Source organism: Aulonocara sp. 'chitande type north' Nkhata Bay, linkage group LG6 (assembly GCF_057382095.1).
Source record: "Aulonocara sp. 'chitande type north' Nkhata Bay isolate Kocher_YH1m ecotype deep benthic linkage group LG6, A_spYH_male_GT1.1, whole genome shotgun sequence".
Lineage (NCBI taxonomy): Eukaryota > Metazoa > Chordata > Actinopteri > Cichliformes > Cichlidae > Aulonocara > Aulonocara sp. 'chitande type north' Nkhata Bay.
The window spans coordinates 37138652-37162775 of record NC_141349.1 but is presented as its reverse complement, the minus strand read 5'-3'; the positions used below and the strand labels follow the sequence as shown (position 1 = coordinate 37162775).

The 24124-nt window shown below is 40.0% G+C and overlaps 1 protein-coding gene across 2 annotated transcripts in view; it reads right to left on the bottom strand.

The window, feature by feature from the left end:
• Positions 1-24124, bottom strand: part of grk4 (G protein-coupled receptor kinase 4) — a 52501-nt gene that overhangs the window by 11135 nt on the left and 17242 nt on the right. For both annotated transcript variants that reach the window (XM_086296791.1, XM_086296790.1), the window contains exons 3-11: positions 18992-19104; positions 17911-17988; positions 17249-17349; positions 10628-10720; positions 10099-10162; positions 9695-9835; positions 5464-5654; positions 788-825; positions 172-261 (exon numbers count right to left, since the gene is read on the bottom strand). In XM_086296791.1, coding sequence (XP_086152917.1) covers positions 172-261; positions 788-825; positions 5464-5654; positions 9695-9835; positions 10099-10162; positions 10628-10720; positions 17249-17349; positions 17911-17988; positions 18992-19104 — 909 coding nt within the window. The remainder of the gene's footprint in view (positions 1-171; positions 262-787; positions 826-5463; positions 5655-9694; positions 9836-10098; positions 10163-10627; positions 10721-17248; positions 17350-17910; positions 17989-18991; positions 19105-24124) is intronic.

Below are 24124 nucleotides of genomic sequence, written 5' to 3'. Positions count from 1 at the left end.
GAGATAGATGCTGAAGTTCAAATAAGGAAACCCAATACATGTGAAGAGAAGTTAGCAGAACAGTGCTGTGATTTTGCTAAATCAGTGCCCTGAGCAAAGACTTGAGAACAAAAAGGAGGAAGAAGATCGACATCACTGGGCACAATGCAATGAAAAGGAACCAGTTCTTACCCATGTATCCAACGGTGCCTACTCTCCCTCGTATCGTCTCCCCTTCAGGGATTTGCACAGCAAGGCCCAAGTCTGAAATTCGAATATGTCCTAAACGATACCCACAGATAAATCGCAAAATGAGAGAGTGTTCAATTTATGTTTCAGATTTAAATGCATGCTTTCTTAACAATAATTTTCAAGTTATAACTTACAAGGCACACGACAACATGCACACAAGACATCCACAGTGCCGTGGAAATGGCCACGTTACACTGACTTGGAACAGAAGCGGGGAGAAGGAGAACGAGGGGAAAAGAGCGGTGCTAAAAATGAGCACATTCCTCAATTTCAAGATATGCCCAATTTGGAGAATAAATGATCTAAGTGTGAGTCAGAGGAAAGAGCGTGATGTGAGAAACTTGAGATGACTTTTCAGCCCCAAAAGATGGGGAGACGTTCTGCTGCTGGGCTTGAACATTATGAACACGACAAGTTACAAAGTGCGTGTTTGTTTTGGACATTATGAGCCACAAGTTACAGAAAAAAAATAACGACAAAACAAAAAAATGTCTTTGGAACACACGTGAAGTAAATTAAACAAGAAAGCAACAGTGAAAAAAGAGCTAGGACATACCACGGTCATCCAGAAGGATGTTTTCAGGTTTCAGATCCCTGTAAAGAGAAAAAAAAAATGACACATTAGAGATGAATTCTGATTTTGTGATAATTTTAACAACAGGGAGAGAACATTAAACCCTTGGATAAATATTTGTATTATTTATGAATTTACTATTCTGTTTTCATTAGTTGCCTCTTCTCTTCTTGAGCTACTACAGCCTTTCATGTATCATATATCTTTATTTGCTTCATTTATTGCACCGGCCTGTAATCTCCTGGCTGAAGCTTTAAAACTTAAGCCTTTTTTAATTAAGCCCAGTCTATTCTATTCTATTTAACTTGCACAGCAACATGTTATTTTACTCTTTTGTAATCAAATCTATCGGACTGCTGCCAACTTAAAACCACAATGCCAACTGTGAAGGTTACTGTAACACATGCTGAGATCAAGACGCACGGCATGTTGTTATAACTACACCGGCCATGTGCATGTGGGTCTTTTAAGAACATCAGTGTTTATGTTAACATTACTCTCAGGCCCCATTGAGTTTGACATGTGAATTACACCTCACTGAAATCAGTACACCATTAATCTGGTCACACTTCATCATTCAAGATTTCCTTCTGCACCCTTCCCACTGTTACCCTCCGGTGGAATAAATCGCTTCATAACACCAGAGCTGGAACAAATGGTTGGAAATAGTGCTGGGTTTTTTGTTGTTGTTTTTTTCAGCCATCTTGAGCACTGAAGTTTGCCACTTAGGTCTTTTTCCTCAATGTATCCATATTATATTACTCTGCTGGGTTAAATTTGTTTTCAAAACGCACATTATTATTCTCTTACTGTACATTGTTACTGTACATATCTTATCACCCCTGGCCTGTTATGCACCATTATAGTTCCTGTTTCTTTAAGGTCAGACTGGACTCATACAAAGCCCAGTTTGCTTTGACTGGTCTGTTGGAATGACAAAAATGAGGCACAGCTGGTTACATAATGGCGTAAGGTTAAACTATAGCTCCAACCACAGTATAGCCACTGAGATTTTTGATGGCTGTGATGACTTGGAAATCCCAAGTTATACTTTTATGTTTATATATGTCATCTATTTTTAATCTAAATGTGACTTTTTTCTTTATAAAAAGGAACATCCTGGTGTATTTAATATGAGAGGTTTTTTTAATGCAGCTACAGAAAATTAAGATGGTACACAAGCTTAGGACAGAAGGCTACGCCCTCACAGTAGCTGAAAAATATAGCTAACATTGCAGCACAGACATAAATTTGTCACACGGCATAATTAGTACAAGTTCAGGATTTTAACACTTAATAGCTGCAGATTGAAAAATAGCCTGGTTTACATTAGTCTTTATGAGCTTCTGTCACTATTTTACAGTTGTTCCCTTGTCTGATTAGAAAAACAGAAAAGCGTGTCAGGGAGAATGGGTTTATTAGGAATTCTGCTGTTTTAAAATACAGTTTATAGAAGTACACAGAGTGGAAGAGAATAAACAGACGGTAATATTAGTCCAATTTACCCTTAGCCACACTCGAATGTATCTCCAAATATATATCATGTTTGGATATTGTATATTTCCTACATATTAATTTCATTGGACGCTTTGCTCAGCCGGTAACAGAAAATTTGGTGTGCTATAGCTCAGACATTTCACAGTTAAAAGTGATGAAAACCAGCTCTATCAAGGAAATAATGGCAGGCTATCCAGGTGCAGATGGGTGCATCTGGATTTAGCTGGAGCAGCTCTTCATTCTTTGTTTAACTGCATTTTAAAGTAGACTCTTAGTGGGTATTATGCCACCAAAGTTACATAGATACCAGAAAGGTTTGGACTACAAACAAACTTTTTTGCAGCTTAACTGCAGTGTTTTCTGATGTTGAAAATAACCACATTTCATCTAAGACCACTATAGGCAAAAACAATTTCTATTCCATCTGCAGTAATTCATATTTGGCAGAAGGCTTCACCTTTCCATTCACATACTTGGAAAGGCAGAGGCGGGGGAGCAGCAACAAGACAGTCAGCCACAATCAAATATGGAAACATGACATGAAATATGGAGCTGGGTTCCAAGCAGCTTGCAGATCTATACTGAAGGTAGGATAAGGCAGCTTAAAGTATGCCTTATGTGAGATTTACTAGTTAGATTTGTACAAGGATCTTAGCTGAGCCACTGGGTGATGTGGGTTAGCACTGAGATCAGGTGATTTATCAGGATCTTGAACTTGACAGAACTGAACTGCCAGAAGTAATGTTGGGCATGGACTTTAGCCTTTGTAACTTTCCAAAGGTTTTACAAGCACTTTAAAATAGTATCCTAAAAATTTGCAATACAGGGAGTGCAGAATTATTAGGCAAATGAGTATTTTGTCCACATCATCCTCTTCATGCATGTTGTCTTACTCCAAGCTGTATAGGCTCGAAAGCCTACTACCAATTAAGCATATTAGGTGATGTGCATCTCTGTAATGAGAAGGGGTGTGGTCTAATGACATCAACACCCTATATCAGGTGTGCATAATTATTAGGCAACGTCCTTTCCTTTGGCAAAATGGGTCAAAAGAAGGACTTGACGGGCTCAGAAAAGTCAAAAATAGTGAGATATCTTGCAGAGGGATGCAGCAGTCTCAAACTTGCAAAGCTTCTGAAGCGTGATCATCGAACAATCGAGCGTTTCATTCAAAATAGTCAACAGGGTCGCAAGAAGCGTGTGGAAAAACCAAGGCGCAAAATAACTGCCCATGAACTGAGAAAACTCAAGCGTGCAGCTGCCAAGATGCCACTTGCCACCAGTTTGGCCATATTTCAGAGCTGCAACATCACTGGAGTGCCCAAAAGCACAAGGTGTGCAATACTCAGAGACATGGCCAAGGTAAGAAAGGCTGAAAGACGACCACCACTGAACAAGACACACAAGCTGAAACGTCAAGACTGGGCCAAGAAATATCTCAAGACTGGTTTTTCTAAGGTTTTATGGACTGATGAAATGAGAGTGAGTCTTGATGGGCCAGATGGATGGGCCCGTGGCTGGATTGGTAAAGGGCAGAGAGCTAAGTCCGACTCAGACGCCAGCAAGGTGGAGGTGGAGTACTGGTTTGGGCTGGTATCATCAAAGATGAGCTTGTGGGGCCTTTTCGGGTTGAGGATGGAGTCAAGCTCAACTCCCAGTCCTACTGCCAGTTTCTGGAAGACACCTTCTTCAAGCAGTGGTACAGGAAGAAGTCTGCATCCTACAAGAAAAACATGATTTTCATGCAGGACAATGCTCCATCACACGCGTCCAAGTACTCCACAGCGTGGCTGGCAAGAAAGGGTATAAAAGAAGAAAAACTAATGACATGGCCACCTTGTTCACATGATCTGAACCCCATTGAGAACCTGTGGTCCATCATCAAATGTGAGATTTACAAGGAGGGACAACAGTACACCTCTCTGAACAGTGTCTGGGAGGCTGTGGTTGCTGCTGCACGCAATGTTGATGGTGAACAGATCAAAACACTGACAGAATCCATGGATGGGAGGCTTTTGAGTGTCCTTGCAAAGAAAGGTGGCTATATTGGTCGCTGATTTGTTTTTGTTTTGTTTTTGAATGTCAGAAATGTATATTTGTGAATGTGGAGATGTTATATTGGTTTCACTGGTAAAAATAAATAATTGAAATGGGTATATGTTTGTTTTTTGTTAAGTTGCCTAATAATTATGCACAGTAATAGTCACCTGCACACACAGATATCCCCCTAAAATAGCTAAAACTAAAAACAAACTAAAAACTACTTCCAAAAACATTCAGCTTTGATATTAATGAGTTTTTTGGGTTCATTGGGAACATGGTTGTTGTTCAATAATAAAATTATTCCTCAAAAATACAACTTGCCTAATAATTCTGCACTCCCTGTATACTTCCGTAAAGTTGGCAGAGTTTAATCCAAGATATCCTTTAGTGAGAACCAAATCAAAAACTGCAAAATCTTAAAATTTGAGTCAAGACCATTCCCTCTCAAACTTTACGTCCAGCCTGTTAGGCATCGTGTTACAGGTAACTTTGATGGCATCACTGTGAAAACATCACGGTTATTTCTGACTTTAGAGAGTTCCTTTCAGAACCCCAAAAGACATAATCTATTTTTTTTCCTTTTACTGGTAACGATTCACATGAGAGCAAGCTGAACTTTAAATGCCAGGGCATTTAGCCAGCTGTAAGCAAATACTCTTGTACCACAACATGCTTACATAACGTGGTTCTAGGGCTTTAAACCTCACAATATCGTCCACAGAGACACAGATCCTTAAATATCTGTGAACAATTCCCAGCTCCTAAGCTCAATGCAGCAAATATGATGTCAAATCCATCTCCACAAGAGGTGGGGTACAGCCTGCACAGGTCAAACTCACCTTCACACTTACAGGCAATTTAGAATTACCAATTAACCTAATAAGCACATCTCTGAACTTTGGGAGAAAGCCACGGTATCCGGAGAGAGCCGAAGTCATGAGCAGCACATGCAAACTCCACCCAGAAAGGCCAAAAGCCAGCCCGTGAAATCGAACCTAGGATAATCATCCTGTGAGGCGGCAGTGTTAACCAGCATGCCACCCATAATATGGGGCTACTGTTTAATTTACTATCTACACCTATTCCAAACTTTTTTCTGACACCATGTGTGAGCTTACCTGTAAACTATCCTCTCACGGTGCAGGTCCTCAAGGCCACAGCAAATCTCAGCAGCGTAGAAGATGGCTCTTTGCTCATCAAAGCCTGAGTTCCCCATGTTGTAAATGTGAAACTTTAAGTCACCGCCATTCATTATGGTCAGCACCAGGCACAGCGCATCCTTGGTCTCATAGGCGTATGCTAGACTAACCTAGGAGAGGGAGGCAAATTTGGGGAAGAGGTAATAATGGGAGGAGGCAAGAAGAAAGGAGAAAATGTTGAAGAGGGCATGAGTGTGCTGGAGGAAGAGGGAAGAGAAGTGCTAAGAGACTACTGAGTGGCTAGAAGAGCATAATTGCTTTATTTGGTTTGCTTAATGTCCCAAATAATCATCCATTATCCAGAATGGAACGTCAAGAATGTACACAAAAGAAACAAGGAGATATATAACAGATACAGAAAATCATCCTCTCTCTAATCCCACCATCCGTCTCTTTTCTTCCCTCATTCCCACCAGCCTCCCTTCATTTCCCCTCCCTGTGGGTCAGTGACACACAGGGTACAGTGTGCGCATACGTTGTTGTGTACAAGCAGGAAGTTGCTGCCATCAGGAGGATTTCCATCTGCTAGAGCATGTAGTCAGAAACAAACCACAAAAGGAGATGGGAAATATTCTCATGGGCCAAGTGAACAAAACACACACACTCATATATACATATATATACAAAATGTACCTAAACAAACACACAAATATGTGCTCCAAACCAAAGTAAATAATCTTTCTAAATTCTTGTTTATGTGCTGGCAAAATACATCAATTTATTGTGGCACCACAAAAGCCTTTTAGTTTGCTTAGTGATTCATTAAAATGTATGAATCACTATGAGCAGACATCCAAAAACTCTCCCAAATATCGAAGACGTTCAAGTGTGTAATCAAATGTTCAGTAATTGCTACTCTAGTATTATCGGTTCAGCTTTTGTTGTGTATGTCTTGCTGTATTTATGGTTTACACGCATGCAGCAAGACCCTTAACGTCCTGAGCTCTACTCCTTTGCCTAAAAGTTAAGCATTTTCGTAGAAGTGTGGTTTATTTCATTTATTCTTATTTATTTTACTGTGAAAAGGGAAAAATCCTGTTTCAAAGAATATGAATAAAAAGTGTCAGCAAAAATAATAGAAATATTCAGATAATTCTCATATTTATCTTTGTATTTTCATGCTGTTCTTCTATGGAAAAACATGAAATTACAAGTCTGACTTATCTGCAGGGGAAAAAAATATATTATATAATAATTTCATTATATTGGTACCGGTATCAAAAAAAAAATTCAATATGATATGATAGTGAGTCAAATCTGCATCGCAGTGAGGCAGCTCTACCTCATCCTCACCTGCTGGAAATTTTAAAGCAGGGTCACCCTGCTCCGTGTCTCACACCCACACACAAAGAATATGCGGATAGGTTATTGGTTAAAACATACAGCAAACTAACAGTATGCACTGACTAATACCATGCAGTGATCACAAAAAGGTAAAGCAGAATAGCGAGAGAGAGAGAAATGAGGGGTTTGAGAGAGCACTTGACTCTTCTGCTTGCTACTGCTGTTTGGTCAGTGTTGCTAGGCAACAGAGCTGCTCTCGTAGGTAGAGAGGCACATGAAGAGTCATCAGTTCTGCCTGCAGCACCGCGAACAAACACGCACACACACAAACACGCACACACACAGAATCATGTGCCAATCCCAGGTGACAAGAGCTGCAAGTCTGAGGTTCTGTAACAAGCCCACTCTAGCCTGTGTGTGCGCGTGTGTACGTGTGTGCACATGCATGCTCGTACACATGCTTCTGCCATGACTCACTCAAACAAGGACAGGCTACATAGCTCATGCTGCATCACAAACCAGCTAATCCAGCGTGTAGTACAACTCAAACGGCAGCCAGTACATTCAAACAGTGAACATGGACAGGCTTTGAGGCAGGGCTGCAGGAAAGCCAGGTTACTGTACTACAGATAAATATCACTGTTAAGTCAAAGTCACACAGTATTTTTTCCTTTATGCACAAAGTACACACTGCATACAGACCAGACATTTACATGAGTATTAGCCACTCCTTGCCATGTTCCAAGAATGTTAAATGAGGACTTGGTGTAATTTTGTTGTCTTTGGAACAATCAGTTTTGAAATAAGAAGCAACACTGAGCCAAAGCTAAGCTTTCTTTTCCGGCCTGAGCACCTGAGATGTGTTTGTGCATGCAGCTGGACGAAATGGAAAGAGAGGCACACATCCCCAGTTTTCCAGTGGGATCGGAGTCTTGATGAGAATATGTAGTATTTAAGCTGGATCAAAAAATTCAAGCATTTCATTTTTTATATTCATGACATGTTGAAAGGGGAATAAAGAAAATCAGAGCGCAATACAAGAGGAAGCAGTGCACTGCTAGACAGGTATGCACAGTCAGACAGAAAAGGGGGGCAAGAAAACTCAACTCAGTTATTCCACAAAACTATCGCTTAATAAAGTCCTACTTTAAATATGAGCCATGACTAATACGATATTTCTTTTAGTAGTAGACTTCTCCTTTTGGTTTAGCACTGAAATTAAAAGATTTAACAATAACCTCTACAGCAAGGGAATCTGGTGGCTCTGTTACATTGTGCTAGCATGCTTTCATAGGCAAGAGTGACTGTAGTGTTACTGCGGTTATACAATGAAGAAACATTTTTATCCTGATGTGAATGGTCTCTTTTTTTGTCCGTAAGACACGAGGGTTTACTAAATGGTTTAACGAATCTAAAAGTGATTCAAGTCATATGTTATGGCCTTAACATATTTTGGAACAAAGTGTTATATAGCACACTTCAAATCACGCAGTGAGGGAGTATCTCAAAAGAATTGTGTTCCATCCATCCAGCAGACTTCTACAGACTTGGAGAGTCAGTTCAAAGGCACACTGAAGCTGTTCTGTTAGCATGCGGCAACCCAATACCACACAACGACACTTTATGTTGTTTTTTCCTTTAATTTGTCACCTGTCGGTAGGTGACTCCCTAAAAAGGTTTCCGATGCGCTGCTAGCCAAAAACCACTGCTTACTCATGCCTATGGTTCAATTTATAGAAATCCTCCATAGGAAAATCAGCCAAGAGCAATGGCATCACTAAGAGCCGGAGGCACAGTGGCAGGCTAATGATTTTTCTTTTCCTTAGGCTGGCACACATGCTCAGAGAAAGGATACTGTACCATTTCATTCTGCAAGCAGCTGCTCTGCTAAAATGTGACTTGTGTCTGCAACTCAGATGCCGCGGGTTCTCTTTTTAAAAACAATTCAACATTTCTAACAGCCTTTGTTTTAGGTGGTGCGGTTGGACAACAAGGAAGAGCAATTTTGATGCCATTTCCTGATGAAGGTGGCACCAATACTATTGTGGCATTCTCTGGAGATCGTTTTAGCTTGTTCCTCAGATTGATGCTTCCTCAGAATTTTCAGTTCCTTAAATATCACATTTGGGTTACACACTTTAACATGCTGCTTTTACTTGATGACAGATTTGTTTTGGTGAAATGAATTCCAGTCACATATGGCAGGAATGTCTGAGAAACTTAAGAGTGTCTGTGACGTAATGCTGAGCTGTCACAGAGTGGCAATCTTAAAGTAAACCATCACAGAATTCTGGGGGGAGCATTATTTTAACACCTCTGCCCCAAGAAGGCAAAAAAAAAAAATTATTAATCTAAAAATACACAGGAACAAAACAGTAATTCAGTAATGCATTGACAGATGATTGAGGGCTGACAGTATGCTCCAAATGAAATCAAATCTGGCGTGTTTGCAGAATAGCAGGTTTCTTATGAAAATAGCCAAGCTGGCTTCGATTGCTGCAGCACAATCAGCGAGCGCAGCTGAACTTGTCAACGTGTTTCCACATCCTCCCTAAACGCCCCGCAGAATGCTCTCACCTGCCACTGTTCAATAAGATCATGCGTCTTTTCCCCCCTTTTGTAGTTTTATCTCATCATGTCTTTTTTCCACTGTGGCTCACAACCTCACTAAACAAACAGAGCTCGAGTTGTGGCGTCTATCTTTAAGAGCTGATCGACAGCCTTTGCAAACACGCCATTCCGTTTCATTTGCAGGATCCTGCAGCTGACAGTGCTCTCACATTCACGCATGCACGGTCTCGCACATAGACGGGCAAAACAAGTAAAATTCGGTTGAAAGGTTGAATAAGAAAAAAGTAGTACTTACTACAAAACTACTGTTAACTTTTTCTAAAATGCGTTTTTCGTTTAGTGCCATTGCTTCACCTTTTCTTTTCTTCACTCGTTTCTTTTCCAGCTTTTTACAGGCGTACATCTTACCGGTGGCACGTACTTGGCAGGCACAAACCTGGAAAACAAGCAGCGAAAAAAACGTGATCGCACTCACATGCGCATTAAAAATAAAACACACGCCCCTAAAATATAACTAATGGAAGTTAATATGTCACACTGCAGATTTTCCCACCCAGCATCACTGGAGTGGCGACAAACGCTGGTGCATTAACTGACAGTTAACAGTTACTTGTAACCAATTAACTCATTAAAGTTTAACTATAACTTTAGTCATTATAATTCCACCTTATAAAACATTATTTATTCCTCATTTCTTACCTCGCCAAATCCACCTTTTCCTAGTACTCTGTAATGTCTGAAGGTATTTTTGGTTACTGGTTGCCTGCAGAGGTGCAATGAAGAATAAGAAAGGGATAAAGACAGAGAGACAAAACACAGAGGAGACATTAAATAGGAGTTTATTTCATTTTCACAGACCATGTGATGTTGCAGACAGAGTAATGGTCTAATATATTATTAATCCACCCTGATGACTGCTGTTTCCACCCTGCTTTGGTTTCAAAGCCATTATGCAAAGCATCATCAATTATTAACCACTCACACAGAATCACCGATTGGCACTACCACCTGTTTTAGTGCAAAAACCGTTCCTGCTGCTATACTTTAATATTTACTTTTTCGTTATATATCTCTTTTACTGCTTTAGCGACAGTCAAAGACAGTAATTGTTCAGCCTCAGACGACCTGAACAGGGAACGTTTAGTATGTGCATGTCACGTTTTTGATGTAAATCTTAATGTACATGCTTTGCATGTTTGCTTTTCCAAGTGTGTAATACGCTACCCACCTCTCCAACCATTTCCACTGCAGGAAGCGAGAGAAGTACATGGACTCCTGGTAGGAGGAAAATGGAGCTCCACTCAGATAATCACGAACTATTCTGGAGCAAAGGAGAGACAGAGAAGGGGGAGTGGTGACCATTTTAATAACATATCAAATATAACAATAACATCTTACATGTCAGAGTAAACCAGGAAAAAACCCAGATTTCATGTTACCCCTAAACACTTCCTTTTTTTAAACCTTGGCAGTGACTACAAACAGACACATCCTTTGACTGAATACCCACTGGATTACATACGGCCACATCTGTATATATCTGTGAACTTTTGTGTGCGCCATGGACATTGCAGAGTTCAAAAGTCACTCTCAGTGGAAAGATGGAAAACACTGAATGTCAATATGCCACCATGAAAAACGAAAAATGCCTTTGAGCAGGGAAGTTCCACTCAGTTCAACCAGGAAACGGGATTTATGGAAACCGTTTTTTATTGAGTCTGAGGTTCAGCGGAACATCTAATCTCATTTTACCTGCCACGTGAATGTGGGTGTAAGTCTGGAAACACACACACACAAAAAGGACTGCATTTTTCTTAAATTCTTAGCAAAAGACGGAAGCCACTAACACCCAGCAAAAATATAACTCTCTGCGGGGTCACAAAGGGTGACAGTCTCACCGTCTCCTAGCCGTGCATAAACTGCCACTCCGCTGGGAGTTGTTAGGACACGACTCTTTGACATCCGTGCGTCATCCTCGTAGATCAGTGTCTGTTTTCAATGGTCTCACCACAGATGTTTGACTTAAACACCATCTCTTGACACTAAAGCGGTGAGCTAAACAGCACTGATGTGTTGCGGTTACTTTAAGGCTGAGCTATCTACTGTGCTTGCGTTGAGTGTTGGCAGATTACATATTTTAAAAAGTAGACTGACATAACCACCAGGACGTCACCCAGTGGCTTTGGATTCTGCATTTTGAAGCTTCAGCGTTGCTGCTCTTTAAAAAAAAAACAAAAAAAAAAAAAACAAAAACCCAGAAGTAACTGTTATGGATGAAAGGGTGGAGTGCTGAACAATCAGTTAACGTTAGCTAGCTTAGTTAGCAAACTGCATTCTTAATCTGTACAGATGCAGCATACAGACACACATATTCAATGCAATTTTATTTATATAGCACCAAATCACAACAGTCGCCTCAAGGTGCTTTGCATTGTAAGGTAGACCCTACAATAATACATACAGAGAAAAAGCCAATAATCATATGACCTCCTATGAGCAAGTGACAGTGGGAAGGAAAAACTCCCTCTTAACAGGAAGAAACCTCCGGCAGAACCAGGCTCAGGGAGGGGCGGGGCCATCTGCTGCGACCGGTTAGAGTTGCATATCAACTATTTAGTGCTAAATAACAGACTAATGAAATAGTAACAGAAGCACAAACATGTTAGATGATCTGTACTACACAGCAAGTCATATTATTAGCTTTGTAATCTATAAAAAATGTTTCAAAGAGCCTTTTTCAAACCAGCCTCAACAAACCAGCCTGACACAATGAGGAAATGCAGTTTTTAACTACTTTTTTTTAGATCCAGGGGGTGCTCCTTGAATTAAATGAAAGGTCAGTTTCTATTGCTAAAGTCTCTACCAACAGAAAATGGCAAAACTGCAATTCCTGAAGTGGCCACTTAAGGCTGAGTCAGTCATCATTGAAAATGTCCAAGTTATCAAGATAAAAAGGTCACTGATAGCCTGGTACAAACATTTATAAATATTTTAAAAAGGGTTTCGTCCCTATGGGCAGCTTCCCCTTCAATAATAATCATAGGATGGGAACATTCTTTCTAACTCATCTTTAAATGCCGGTAGGGCTTAAACTTTATCGGCAGCTACAGTCGATAGCTGTCTGGCGTCACCTCAACTAGCTGAACTGGACCTCTTAACCATATTTGTGGTTTTGGAGTCTTTGGGTTCATTTTTAATGGATCGTGACTTGCTGTTTGATGCAGACTATTCAAGGACTTTATGCTTCAGTTCTGGTGAGAAATTGAAATATTTTAATAGTCTGTCACAAATTAGAAGGTATTTGTGTTTGTGCACGGATGGAGCTTTTTAACCATTCTTCATCTCATCCAAATACAGAATAATAATTTAAACAGAGAGGAGTCATATGCAGATACTAAATTAACGAAACTTTCCATGAAAGATGGACCTTAGCAATCCAAACCCCAGGTCGCAATGCAAACATCAGCTTAAAAAACAATAATAATTTAATTATTAAACAATAAAACAGACTCCCAAAGACTCCTTACAGTGCCCCTCTAAGCCATTTAACTGTCAACTATAATAGTCAACATGATGCAAAATGATCAGTTTCTTCAAAGCAAGCAGTAATCATCTTCATTACATTTATCCTTGTGACACAAGCTGCACTATTCCCAAACTACAAAAACCCCACATGAAATAACAAATACTCTGGGACAGTCATGACAACCACTGCCCGGTGTGATCACAACCTCCTCTACCAGCCAACAACACATGACTAAAAACCAGAGTTACAGCACACATTCTCCTCAGCCACCCAAATGTCAAAGATATGCTCATATTTATCCAGCAGATTTTCCTTGACCATATTTTAAAATTACTTCATCACTAAGGAGGACAAGGATAGCTGCCTGTGGTTACCAACAGTGCTGGAGTAGCTGTTCTTGGCAAAAAGACTTGAGAGTAGAGAGTTTCCATCGGGGAAGCACCCTCGGCTGTGTGAAAGAAAACTGAGTTATGTCATTATGGAACTCAGTTGCTCTGTAAATTAAGTGAACATCCATTTGAATTGTTTGCAGGAGTAGAGTGTCAACAGGATTTTATCAATCTACCCTTTGTTGTTTCTCAGCCTACAAGGGGTTTGTGTACATAAAATCTTTCTCCTAAACACGTGCATTAGCATGTTTCTTGTTCCTTGTGTATCAAACTTCAGTTTCCACTCTGTCACTGAAGAAATCAAGAAACAAAAACTATTTCCTCCCAGATTCTGTTCGCTTATCGGTTTGACAGGCCTGAAAGGGGCTCCAGAAAGGAAAGAGCTGAGCAGAGCTGCAGACAGCCATCACTGGGAGTAGAAATAAACACAGCTACAATATGGCTTTTGTTAAACAAAGGGAGCGGGAGAAGACAAGAAGAGGGAAGAAAAATCAGCAGTGAGACCTTTGTCAACACAGCGGATATACAAAACATCACGATACACATGAGATGGGCCACACACACACTACTCTCAGTATGACATAACAATATGTTCCACTGCACCAAGAAAATAAAAAAATAAAAATCCACAAGTGAGCTAATATATTTCTGTTAGTGGGAGTGCAGCTCTGCCAAAAGTCACGTTCACACGTGCAGCACCATGCTTTCCTACAGGTTTTCCCTTTGAGAGAAAAAAAAACAAACAACGGAGCAAACGCTGGTTCAGAATTACACATCGGAATAAAATATGAAGTTACACAACGGAATAATACAAATAATGATAGTGAAAGGAAGAAGTGATGACCAGAGTTGGACGGGAATCCCATTCAAAAACATCTGAGCTGCTGCTGCTGCACGGCTTCAACACGTGCCTGTGTTGTTCTCTTCGCCGTTTTGCCCCGCTCTCCTTCACACTCTCTTTCCATTTCTCCTCACTTTTCCCCTAATTCTCCTTTTCGTCCTCCTTTCCTTACTCTGTGTAGGTTTTCTAACGATGCGTCCTCATGCTCTGCATTTCTTCAGACTTATCACTTCATCACCTGCTGAGTTTTGAATCCAGTCAAGAAATGGAGCAGATGCTGTGCTTCTCACATCAACAAAAGCGCAGTATTCTGGTTATCCTCTTTCTCACACCGTTTCCCTGCTCTCCCTGATGCCCTTTGGACAACTTGGAGGAAGACATTTATGCAGGAAGAAGGAAACTTGCCTAACTGAACATGACTTGAGATGAGAGACTCTGTGGAGGTTTTTCTGGGTTTTGCTCATCTTAAACATAACCAATGAAGCTCCCAGTTTTAGTCCAGCACAAACCACATCACCTCACTTCTTCTACACATGCATTTGCCAACTTTTTCCTTCACACACCACCTCCTGCTGTGTGTCTGCATTGCTCACTCAGCCTCTAAACCCTCAAGCAAATCTCCCCAACACAGAGAAAATTAAGATATGTGAATAAGCTTTAGATAAACTAAACAAAACTTCATACTCAATTAAAATCATCGGGTCGAGGAAACTTTTTGGGAAAAATTAATCACTGCTTCAAAACATTCTGGCAACCGCACGCTTGTCCCTGTCAGCCACTTTGACTAGCTAACTTTGCATTCCTGTCTTCATGGGTCTGTGAAAGTGGCCGCGCTCTGTCAATCAGACATTTGCATAAAGGTTCCCTATACCTGAGGGAGGGAGATAATATCTGACTGTATGCAAGAGTGCATGCTGATGTCATAGCTGGGTGTTTTCTCAGCAATGATCCCCACTTCTCTTGAGCTCCTGTTTGGTGAAGCTTAAGTGAATCAAAGGTTAGTGACAGCATTTCCAATCCAAATCCATTTGCCCTTGTGGTTATGAGCTCAGACTTCACAGAAATTTTGATTTTGCCAGCAATGACAACACATGGCTCCATCAGCCCGCTGATTTAATGCATGCTGTACATGTTACATGTAAACCTGATACATTTGAGTTGTTTATTTTCTGTTGTTTAAGAGTAAGATTTATATTTTATGTGCTATGTGCATAAACTAAATTAATCCAGTTAAAAAAAAACGTGGTGGGGGCGCACCATCTTCCCAGAAAGGAAGCCCACAGATCGAGTTTTAATTTGCATATTGCCCAGAAGCTTCCTGAAGATGACCTCAAAGATCTTATCATCAGGAAGCTTGAATCTATTTAACACTACAGTTAATAATGTCTTCTTCTGTGATGTGATCAAGTGATTTATCAACCAGAGACTGATAACAGCTAGATGGGTGCACAACATTTAAATGCTAAAAAGAAAGGTTGGGTTTTTTGGTTTGTTTTTTGGTAACCAACCAACTGATTCCATGGCAATGCTGTTTCATGTACCAAAAGAAAAATATATGAATTATAGTTCCAGGCATTGATTACAATTATTTCAGTAAACTAGTAAAAATAAAATAAAATACAGGAATAGACCCCAATGTGTGTTAAGCAGACCTGGGTCACCGAGGTGGTTTGGTCAGTTCACTGTTAAATGTCAAACAATCTGAAAACATCACCTTTGTAAAAGTAATCTGATGTATTGGTAAATATCAAACTCGGGATAAAATAAGAATTGCAAAGCTGCTTTAGTAGAATTACAGAATCGCAATGTGCACCAGGAAATTTGGCAGAATAAGCTCTCTTTAATAGTAGACTTGTCGTGGTCCTTGGTCTTTGACCTAGGGTTATCCTTGGTTTTGTTTTTTGGATCTTTAGTTGTGATTACCTTTGTGCTATGGGTTCTTGTTTACATTTTAGTATAGATGTGCATTTACTCCTTTGTGTGTTTCAGGTTAACCTAGCTTCCCTAGTGTTCCATTGTAGTTTGTTGTCAAGTTTTTGTCTCAGAGTTAGATATTTCACTGTTTACTCGTTTCCTGTTTTATTTTGACAGTCATGCATCTTTGGATCTTTTGGAGATTCTTTGTTAGCTTCTGCATTTTGGACTTTGCCATTTTCTGGACCAAGAAGCATGTTGTTTCAGGTCCATGAAGCTTTTTCCTCCACATAGTGTTTCTTAAGAGCCTGGTTAGAGTCTGGTTATCATTTTCCAAACATCTTGCCAAACTAAATTCACCCAGTTGGAATCTAACTAAAACAAATGCAATCAGCTAACCAATCGGCACACAGTGCAATCATCTTAGGGATTAGGAATAAGTCACTACAACGACTTTAAGTAGTAACAACAGAGTATAGCATATGCCGTTAAAAATATGTAATATGCCTTTTATGTGTGAAATGATTACCATTGCACTTACCACTGTAATATAATTAAGAAACCAAAACACAAACTGAGATGATACTACAAATATGAGCGCATACCCGAGTATCGCTGAGGTGTACGTGTGTCACTGTATGTTCAATAAGAAGTACATGTGTGGGTAATAATCCCCAGTCTGTTTGCTTCTCCTGGCTCTCAGAGCAGGAAGGAGAAACACCTGCAAGTGTGTTTGTGTGTGTTTGTAAACCTGTTTGTGTGTGTGTATGTGGCGAACACTGAGGTGGCTGTTGTTTTCATGCCAGCCATCCGGATGCTCTCTCTGCCCACTGCTCCTTTTCATTTGGCTCAACTATGCGTACGTATTTGCGAGTGTGTGTGTGTCTGTGTGTAGTACGGCATTCCAGGTGCCCGCTGCCTCATCATCAGCAGTGACAGGGAGCAATGGTCCACACACACACACTTTCTTTCTCTCTCTAAAGATTCTGCTAGTGCCTACACTTAGATGCCCAGACGCAACCATGGCAAAAAAATAATCATAATAATTATATTTTTTTAAAAAAAGAAATAAATCAATGTATAAAATTCCATTTGAATTTTCCCTCCACAGCCTGTCTGCATGAGGGCTGAGCAAATAAAAGAACAAATAAAATCAGCAAGTTAGATTTAAAAACATACTTGGTGCAGTCATTGAAGAGCTCCTTACACGGACTCTGCTCCAACCTCTCCCGGCACCCAGCGACAACATCCTGGGGTATGTCAGGCAGATGGGCTGCCGACTTGAGGGTTTAAAGAGACAGAAAAACAGCAGGTGAGGCAAACAGATGCAGAGAGACAGAAGAGAACATGCTCAGTGTAACATGGTCACAGATTGTTGAAGATGTGAAAATAGATTTTATACCAGAATTGTGCTTGAATCTTTCTGTTAGTGAAAAAACAAAACAAATTGAAGTTCCCCTGTCTGTTTGCTCCGACTCATTTCAGTCAGTGAGAACATTAGCATTTATGTGAATCAGCTTAAAAATAACTGCCTTGTGCAGCTGTAGTGAAAACACAAAAGAAGACCTAATGGGACAGTGAAGTACACATTCACACATGTAAGAGCCAGAATTAAATGCATGACTTGACCATTTTATCTCCAGCTTACTTTATTTACCGATAGCTGAGCATATTTCCAGTTAACAAACAATTAAATAAACCCTAAGCAGTTTTATTACACTGAATAAAATTCAATGAGACGATCATCTGGAAGTGCATGTATTAACTTAAACTAATATATAAATCATTTATGGCCGTATCATGCAGCCCTGTAATTAAATGAGCAGGTTGGTGCATCTTACCCCATTATTAAAGTATGTGTCTAAAACATTCAGTCCACAGTCCCTCCTTTTCTCATCGGGAGCTAGCTGATACATAGCCTGTCACAGAAAAACAGAAGTTGTAGGAACCACAGCAAGCCATGCTCATTCAGCCATCTTTAAAACTTCTCCAAATAAGGTCAAAGTCACAGAGAAGAAAGCAAAGAAGGCTGAAGCAAAGAGGGAAAGATGCTGTGTTAATGAACAGAGGAAATCAGGGACAGCTGACTAATGGTGGAGAGTTAGCAAAGACAAACATCTCGTTTTAGTCATGGCAGCAAACTGGGAACTATTTTCTTCTTTTCACCATCACAGATTGTGTCTTTGGTCAAATATGGCTGTAGGCAGGGACACAGTCTGGAGTTTGACTGCTTTGCGCCGTGTGTTTTGTTTGAAAACACGCTCCGCAGAGACGAATGGGACTGAGCAGCACTACTACGCATCAGCCAAGACACAAAGTCCTCGGGGAGACTCGTGGCACATGTTGACGACTAAAAAGTTGCTCATTAAATTTCAAGCATTTGTCAGTTGGTGTGTATATATGTGTCTGCCTACCTTAAAAAAAAACCCTAAAACTAAAAGAAACAAAAACAACACAAATCTAGGACCCCATTAAATTCCTCGCCTGTTTTCCTTCTTGCATACCATCAGGGGCCTCGACACAAGCTTGGGCCTGTGTTTGCCTGCTCACCCAGGGGACCTGCCTCTGACGTTGGCTTGACCTCATGGAGGAGTGCATGGAGGAAGGGGAGGAGTCTGCTCCCTGACAGCTTCTCTAAGTCGCTAATCACCCACTACGCCCACCCCACCCACCTCCCTATGTGACTGCCAAGAACAGGCAAGGGGACTTTGCACTGACTTTCCTTTCCTGTCCTGTCCATTGCTCTGCGGGCCCTGATCCAGGAAGGTCTCGTGGGAGAAATCATAGACATATGAAGGTAAAAAAGACGGAGAAAGTGAAAGACTGGCAAGAAGGTGACAAAGGGGGTTCTGTAAGACACAAGAATACTTATAAGGATATCAGAGAATATGCAGAGTAGTTGCAATGGACTCAAAGTCTTACCACAGCATCCATAAATTCCATGCAGCGCTTCAGCTCTGGCCTTGTGTCACAGTACTGACGGAATAACAGCCGACCAATGGGCTGCTTCTCACATAGACTAGTGTAGTCCCTCTCTGAGAAGAAGACAGGGGAAGGAAAAAAGATGAGGGGGAGGGAGATAGAAGGAGAAATGTAATACAACACACACTGGACATTACGCTACACCAGCGAGTCCATGAGATGATTACGCTAGGAGGAAATGATAACCCTGCAGCATGAAACTGTAAGTAACTGTATATTTTTGCCCAGCGAAACAAAAAATTGTTGGAAACCATTGAGCTATATCACTATATTAGTGGGCTTAAGGGATAAATTGTTTTCATTTGAATTAACTTTGCGTTGTGAGCCAAAGTGAGAAACGAACTGGTGGATGCCTTTTATAGTTCTCACAGTTAAACTCGAAATAGTCGCAAAAGGGCAATTAAAGGGCAGGAACTGTCACGTTTCCTGGTGACAGCAAAACAGTAAGCAATTTTTTTCTGCTTCTGTTTTGAAACACATCTCCATCCACATGAAATACAAAAAAAAATGCATTTAAAGAAACATATACATTTCAAAATACAGGACAGGCTTAATGTCTGAAAATTTGTTTTGAGGAGCACAAAGAAACACTAAAAATTACAGTATGTGTAGAAACACGAATTGTCAATTTTGATCACCCCATTCGCTTGTGAAGCGCCCTTTTAAACATTTTAAACCTCAGCATGAGCATTTTCACAGCTGCCATCTTAGTGTTTTGACGTGGAATGTGACAAGAAGGGGCAGGTCTGTGTGTAAAACCGCACACTTACTACAACAACCTGGCTGTCAGTCACAAAATCATAAGCCAACGAGCATGCCGCAGATAATCCACCATTTTGAAACATAATATGTATGTCAAACATAGTTTGAGCTAAAATGAGTGGCTGAGTCCACAAGCTCAGAAAAACAAATGTCTCCAGAGTTCAAGACAGAAAACCATTTTCTATAGGAGTGTTTTTGCAAACACACTTACTGTCATCTGGTGGTCTACAAATAAGAAGCTTCGTTTTTCACACCTGAAAGCGACGTCCATGTTTTACAATGACAACGTACCAGTCCTCTCGTCCTTTGTTAGCTAACAACAAGCTAGCACTAACTAGCTGCTTTACAAAAAATACAATAAATAAATTTTAAAAATTAAACTTTTTCCCCAGCGTATATTTTGTTTTTTATTATACAGAGTGAAAGATTTGTATTTGTATTGCTTGGCATGTTTAACCAAAGAAAAGCAATACTTGCTATAATCAATAGATTAGGATAATGGACACTGAAGTTGCGTAAAAGAAAAGCTTAAAAACTGGGAATCTGAGAAGCGATTATCTACAGTACTCTGCAGAGGTTTTCAGCCACCCGTCATTTTTTATATTTTTCTAGAAAAATGTAAAATGTGTGCAGTGATTTTTTGAAACATGCAAACCTAGATGGAAATATCGTATACAAAGCAAAAACAGGGTTTTTTTTTCCATCTGAAAATACAGATGGAGGCACTTTGAGCAGACTGAAATGTAGAATGCAGAATGGAAGTAAAATATAAACAAATAGGGAGTGGGTCAGGACTTTTCCTCATTATTTTATATCTAATACGTCTTAGCTAAAACAAGGTTTTTCCTACAAATAAACACACTTTTTCCCCCAGACAGATCTAGCTATTAATTTTCCACAAAGTAATGGGGATCTACACAAAAATAAAAAAAAATAAAATAAAATGTAAGGGTCAAGTTAAAAGAAATTCAGCCTCCACACCACGGAAAAAAATGAATTCTACCTTAAAAAAAAAGAAAGAAAAAAGAAAGAAAAAGCGACGTATTATTTTCTGGAAAAAAAGAAAAGAAAAACACCACATGATGTCACATATCTGTTTTTTCTGTACATATCTTAGCATTTTTGGCCCTATTAGCACTAATGGTGTCCATTTGAGTCATATTTCCTCTTGTACCAGCTTTCCATCATTGGTTGACGCTAAGGATGCACAGGCACACAGGCAAGATAAACATACAAACAAAAACAGGCCACACACATTCATATACACAGAGGAAGAGAGATGCTAGGTATGAAAATTTGGGAGTGCTGACAGCTACAGGCAAACCTCCAACAGTAAATGAAATCTTCACAACAGCCCTCTCTTCTGCACTGTTTATTACACAGGATTTACTTCTGCAGCTCAGCGTTTCCTATTCAAACTTGCCACTTACATGAATACAGCACCTAACTTATCAGGTTGGTCAGCAAACAGAATAGAGATAGGATTTTTTTTTTTATTACTTCCCTTTACACAATGAGGCTGCTGTATTTAAAATCTGACCAACAGAAGCCCTTTCACAAAACTTTATACTGTACTTTGTTACACTTGCTTTCAGACATTATCTGTCATCTTTGATCACCAAGATTTCAGAGGCCTGCTTTGGTGTTTCCCCATCAGCTCTGTGCGGGAGCGGGGAAAGCCCTTTACACTCATAGCTGATGAAGGCAATTTCAGAGCGTTTGAACAGTATTTGGAGCAGTTTATTTGAACTCTGGAGTGGAGTGGTCTGGCTGGAGGAGAACAATGGTGTAGCTGTGTATGACATCTGTATCCCCAAATGTGGCTCGCGCGCTACTCTTGACAATCATTGAAGAGGTTACTGACAGCGTACGATTACGAGAGCACAAGTGGCTTTTATTTAACAGGGGACAATAGGCGATGCGAACCACAGGAAGTTGGTAAAAAGAGACAGGGCAAGATACTCGTCCCATATTCATTAGCAGGCATAGAGAAATCAAAATATAAAATGCAAATTAATTAATCATCCAGTTGGTTTAAATAAACCATTAGATCATCGGCACTGTAAAAAGCTGTACTGTGAAGTGGTGTTGGTAGAGGTGGTGACAGAGGAGAACCAGCTCAGGCTGTCTTCTCTATGTCAAGATATTTCATGTGAAGTAGAAAGCTTGAAGAGGCCATGGTGGTGCAGTGGTTAGCATAGTCACCTCACATTAAGAAGATTCCTGGTCCAAACCTCCTTTCTGTGAGGATTCTGCATATTTTCCACATGGTCTCCAGGGACCCCAGCTTCCTCCCCCAGAGTCCAAAAGGCATGCATGGCGGGCAAACCGGTGATTCTAAATTGCCCATAGGTTTTAGTGTGAGCATGAATGGTTGTCTCTGTCTCTGCATTGGCTCTGTAATGGACTGGCATCTTGTGCACAGTGTACCCTGCCTGTGTTCCTGTGATAGCTGACAATTTAGGAAAATAGGTAGAGAATACCCAAACTAATAAATGGCCAAAGCACAACATCAACATTGGCTTAGTCTGATAGTGATTTTCAAGCAACAAACCACCAGTGCTAGAAAATTTACCAGTGAAGTGCTGAAGAACTGCTGGACTAAGTGTGAGAATGGATTTTTACTTACTGTTGCACTCTGCTCAACCAAGACATTCTCTAACTGCTCTAACTTTGTCCTCTTTAATAAAAACAAAAGCCAAAGAAGACAACTGATCTTTATATATCTCTTGTTCTTAGACAACTGAATGCATTAACACCCCTCACAGTGGCCGTGAAGACAGTCTCCCAGAATATAAAGTACTGCATATAAAGTGTGTGAAACCGACCCAGAGGCAGAACTCAACACATTTTATATTTTCATTGTTTTAGTGGTTTTTGTTTTTTACTTTCAAAAGCATAAGACTGTAACATTTCTGCTATAGCACACAGGGTGCTGCACCGCACCTCGCATAACTCAAAGGCCTCAACAATCAGAAACAGCTCAGGCTGTGCTTTACAATATCGTCCGTGATAAAACCAGAATACATTTTTCTGTATAATAAAAATGTCGTAGTGTGATATAACAGTCTATAACAATATCATGAATTGAAATGCCTTATGTGCGCAACTACGAGACAAGCCCAGGCATGTCTGAAAGCAAGAGCACATGTCAGTGTCCGATTGAGACTAATTATCTAAAAAGACTTCAAAAACATGCAACAAAACAGTACTATGCAAAATACGTGAGAAAAATGTTCCTGCTAAATGTACAGTAATGTCGAAAACAAGGGCTTTAAGCAGTTATTTTACACTTTTACCTGAACATCCTAGGCTATTAGTCCCATGCATGGGACTAATAAAGGTTATCTTATCTTATTTCGCCTCCATTTCCTACACTTCTAAATGCTGCTGCCTGCAAGCTGTAAGCATCAAGAACATTTTTTCAATCTTTTTTCTGTATCATCAGAAATTTCATTATTATTATTCATTTGTAATTATTACTATTCGTTATCCATTACAACAAATTATCGGATAGTTTTGAGGCTAACCTACCCGTCCTGACAAACAGGTATAGATCAACTTTCTAATGCTTTCTTTTTTCACCATCTAATTTCTCACTGAGCATTAGACTAGTGAGTTCAGCCAGCTGACAAAAAACATGAAACTTTGGGTTGGCGTCCCGTCGGCCGTTCTGAAAATTAAACAAACATTTCTTTTGTTCAGAGAAAATGACCTCTGACAAGGTTTCAGTCTAGCATGAGAAGTTTTTCAAGTATTTCGGGACATTTTCATCCTAATGACGAGTTTTGCTTGTTGCTCCAGTGGTGGCAGTTCTCTGCTGAATCACAACACAACTGGCTGACTCTTTAGGGTGACAACATCTAATTTGCGTAAGAAAGAAGCCACAGAAACTATTGTGAAATTGTCTGGAAAGCATTTTTTTCCCCCACTAATTGCAAAAATATACCCGTTTTTCAGTAGGACTGTCAAAATTAAGAAAAGTATCTGTGTCACATTTCATTTTTACTCAGTAAGTTTCTCAGAATTATTTAAATAAATAGTACATTTACACCAGTTGTTAGTGTTTGATTTTTGCTGTACCCATTCACAGGTTTGCAACACACAACAAATCTTTTTATGAATAAACACTGGAGAAATTTTTCTTTATTTTTTAACAATGGTAACAAAGCGTTTCTATGACACTGCAGATCCACTTCATTGATGTTGTGCCTTCTCTCTCCAGTAGATTTTTCGTCCTATTTGTTGTACATGGTTTTCCATCCCAACCAGTCGAGGCAGATAGTTGCCCCTTCCTGATACTGGTTCTGT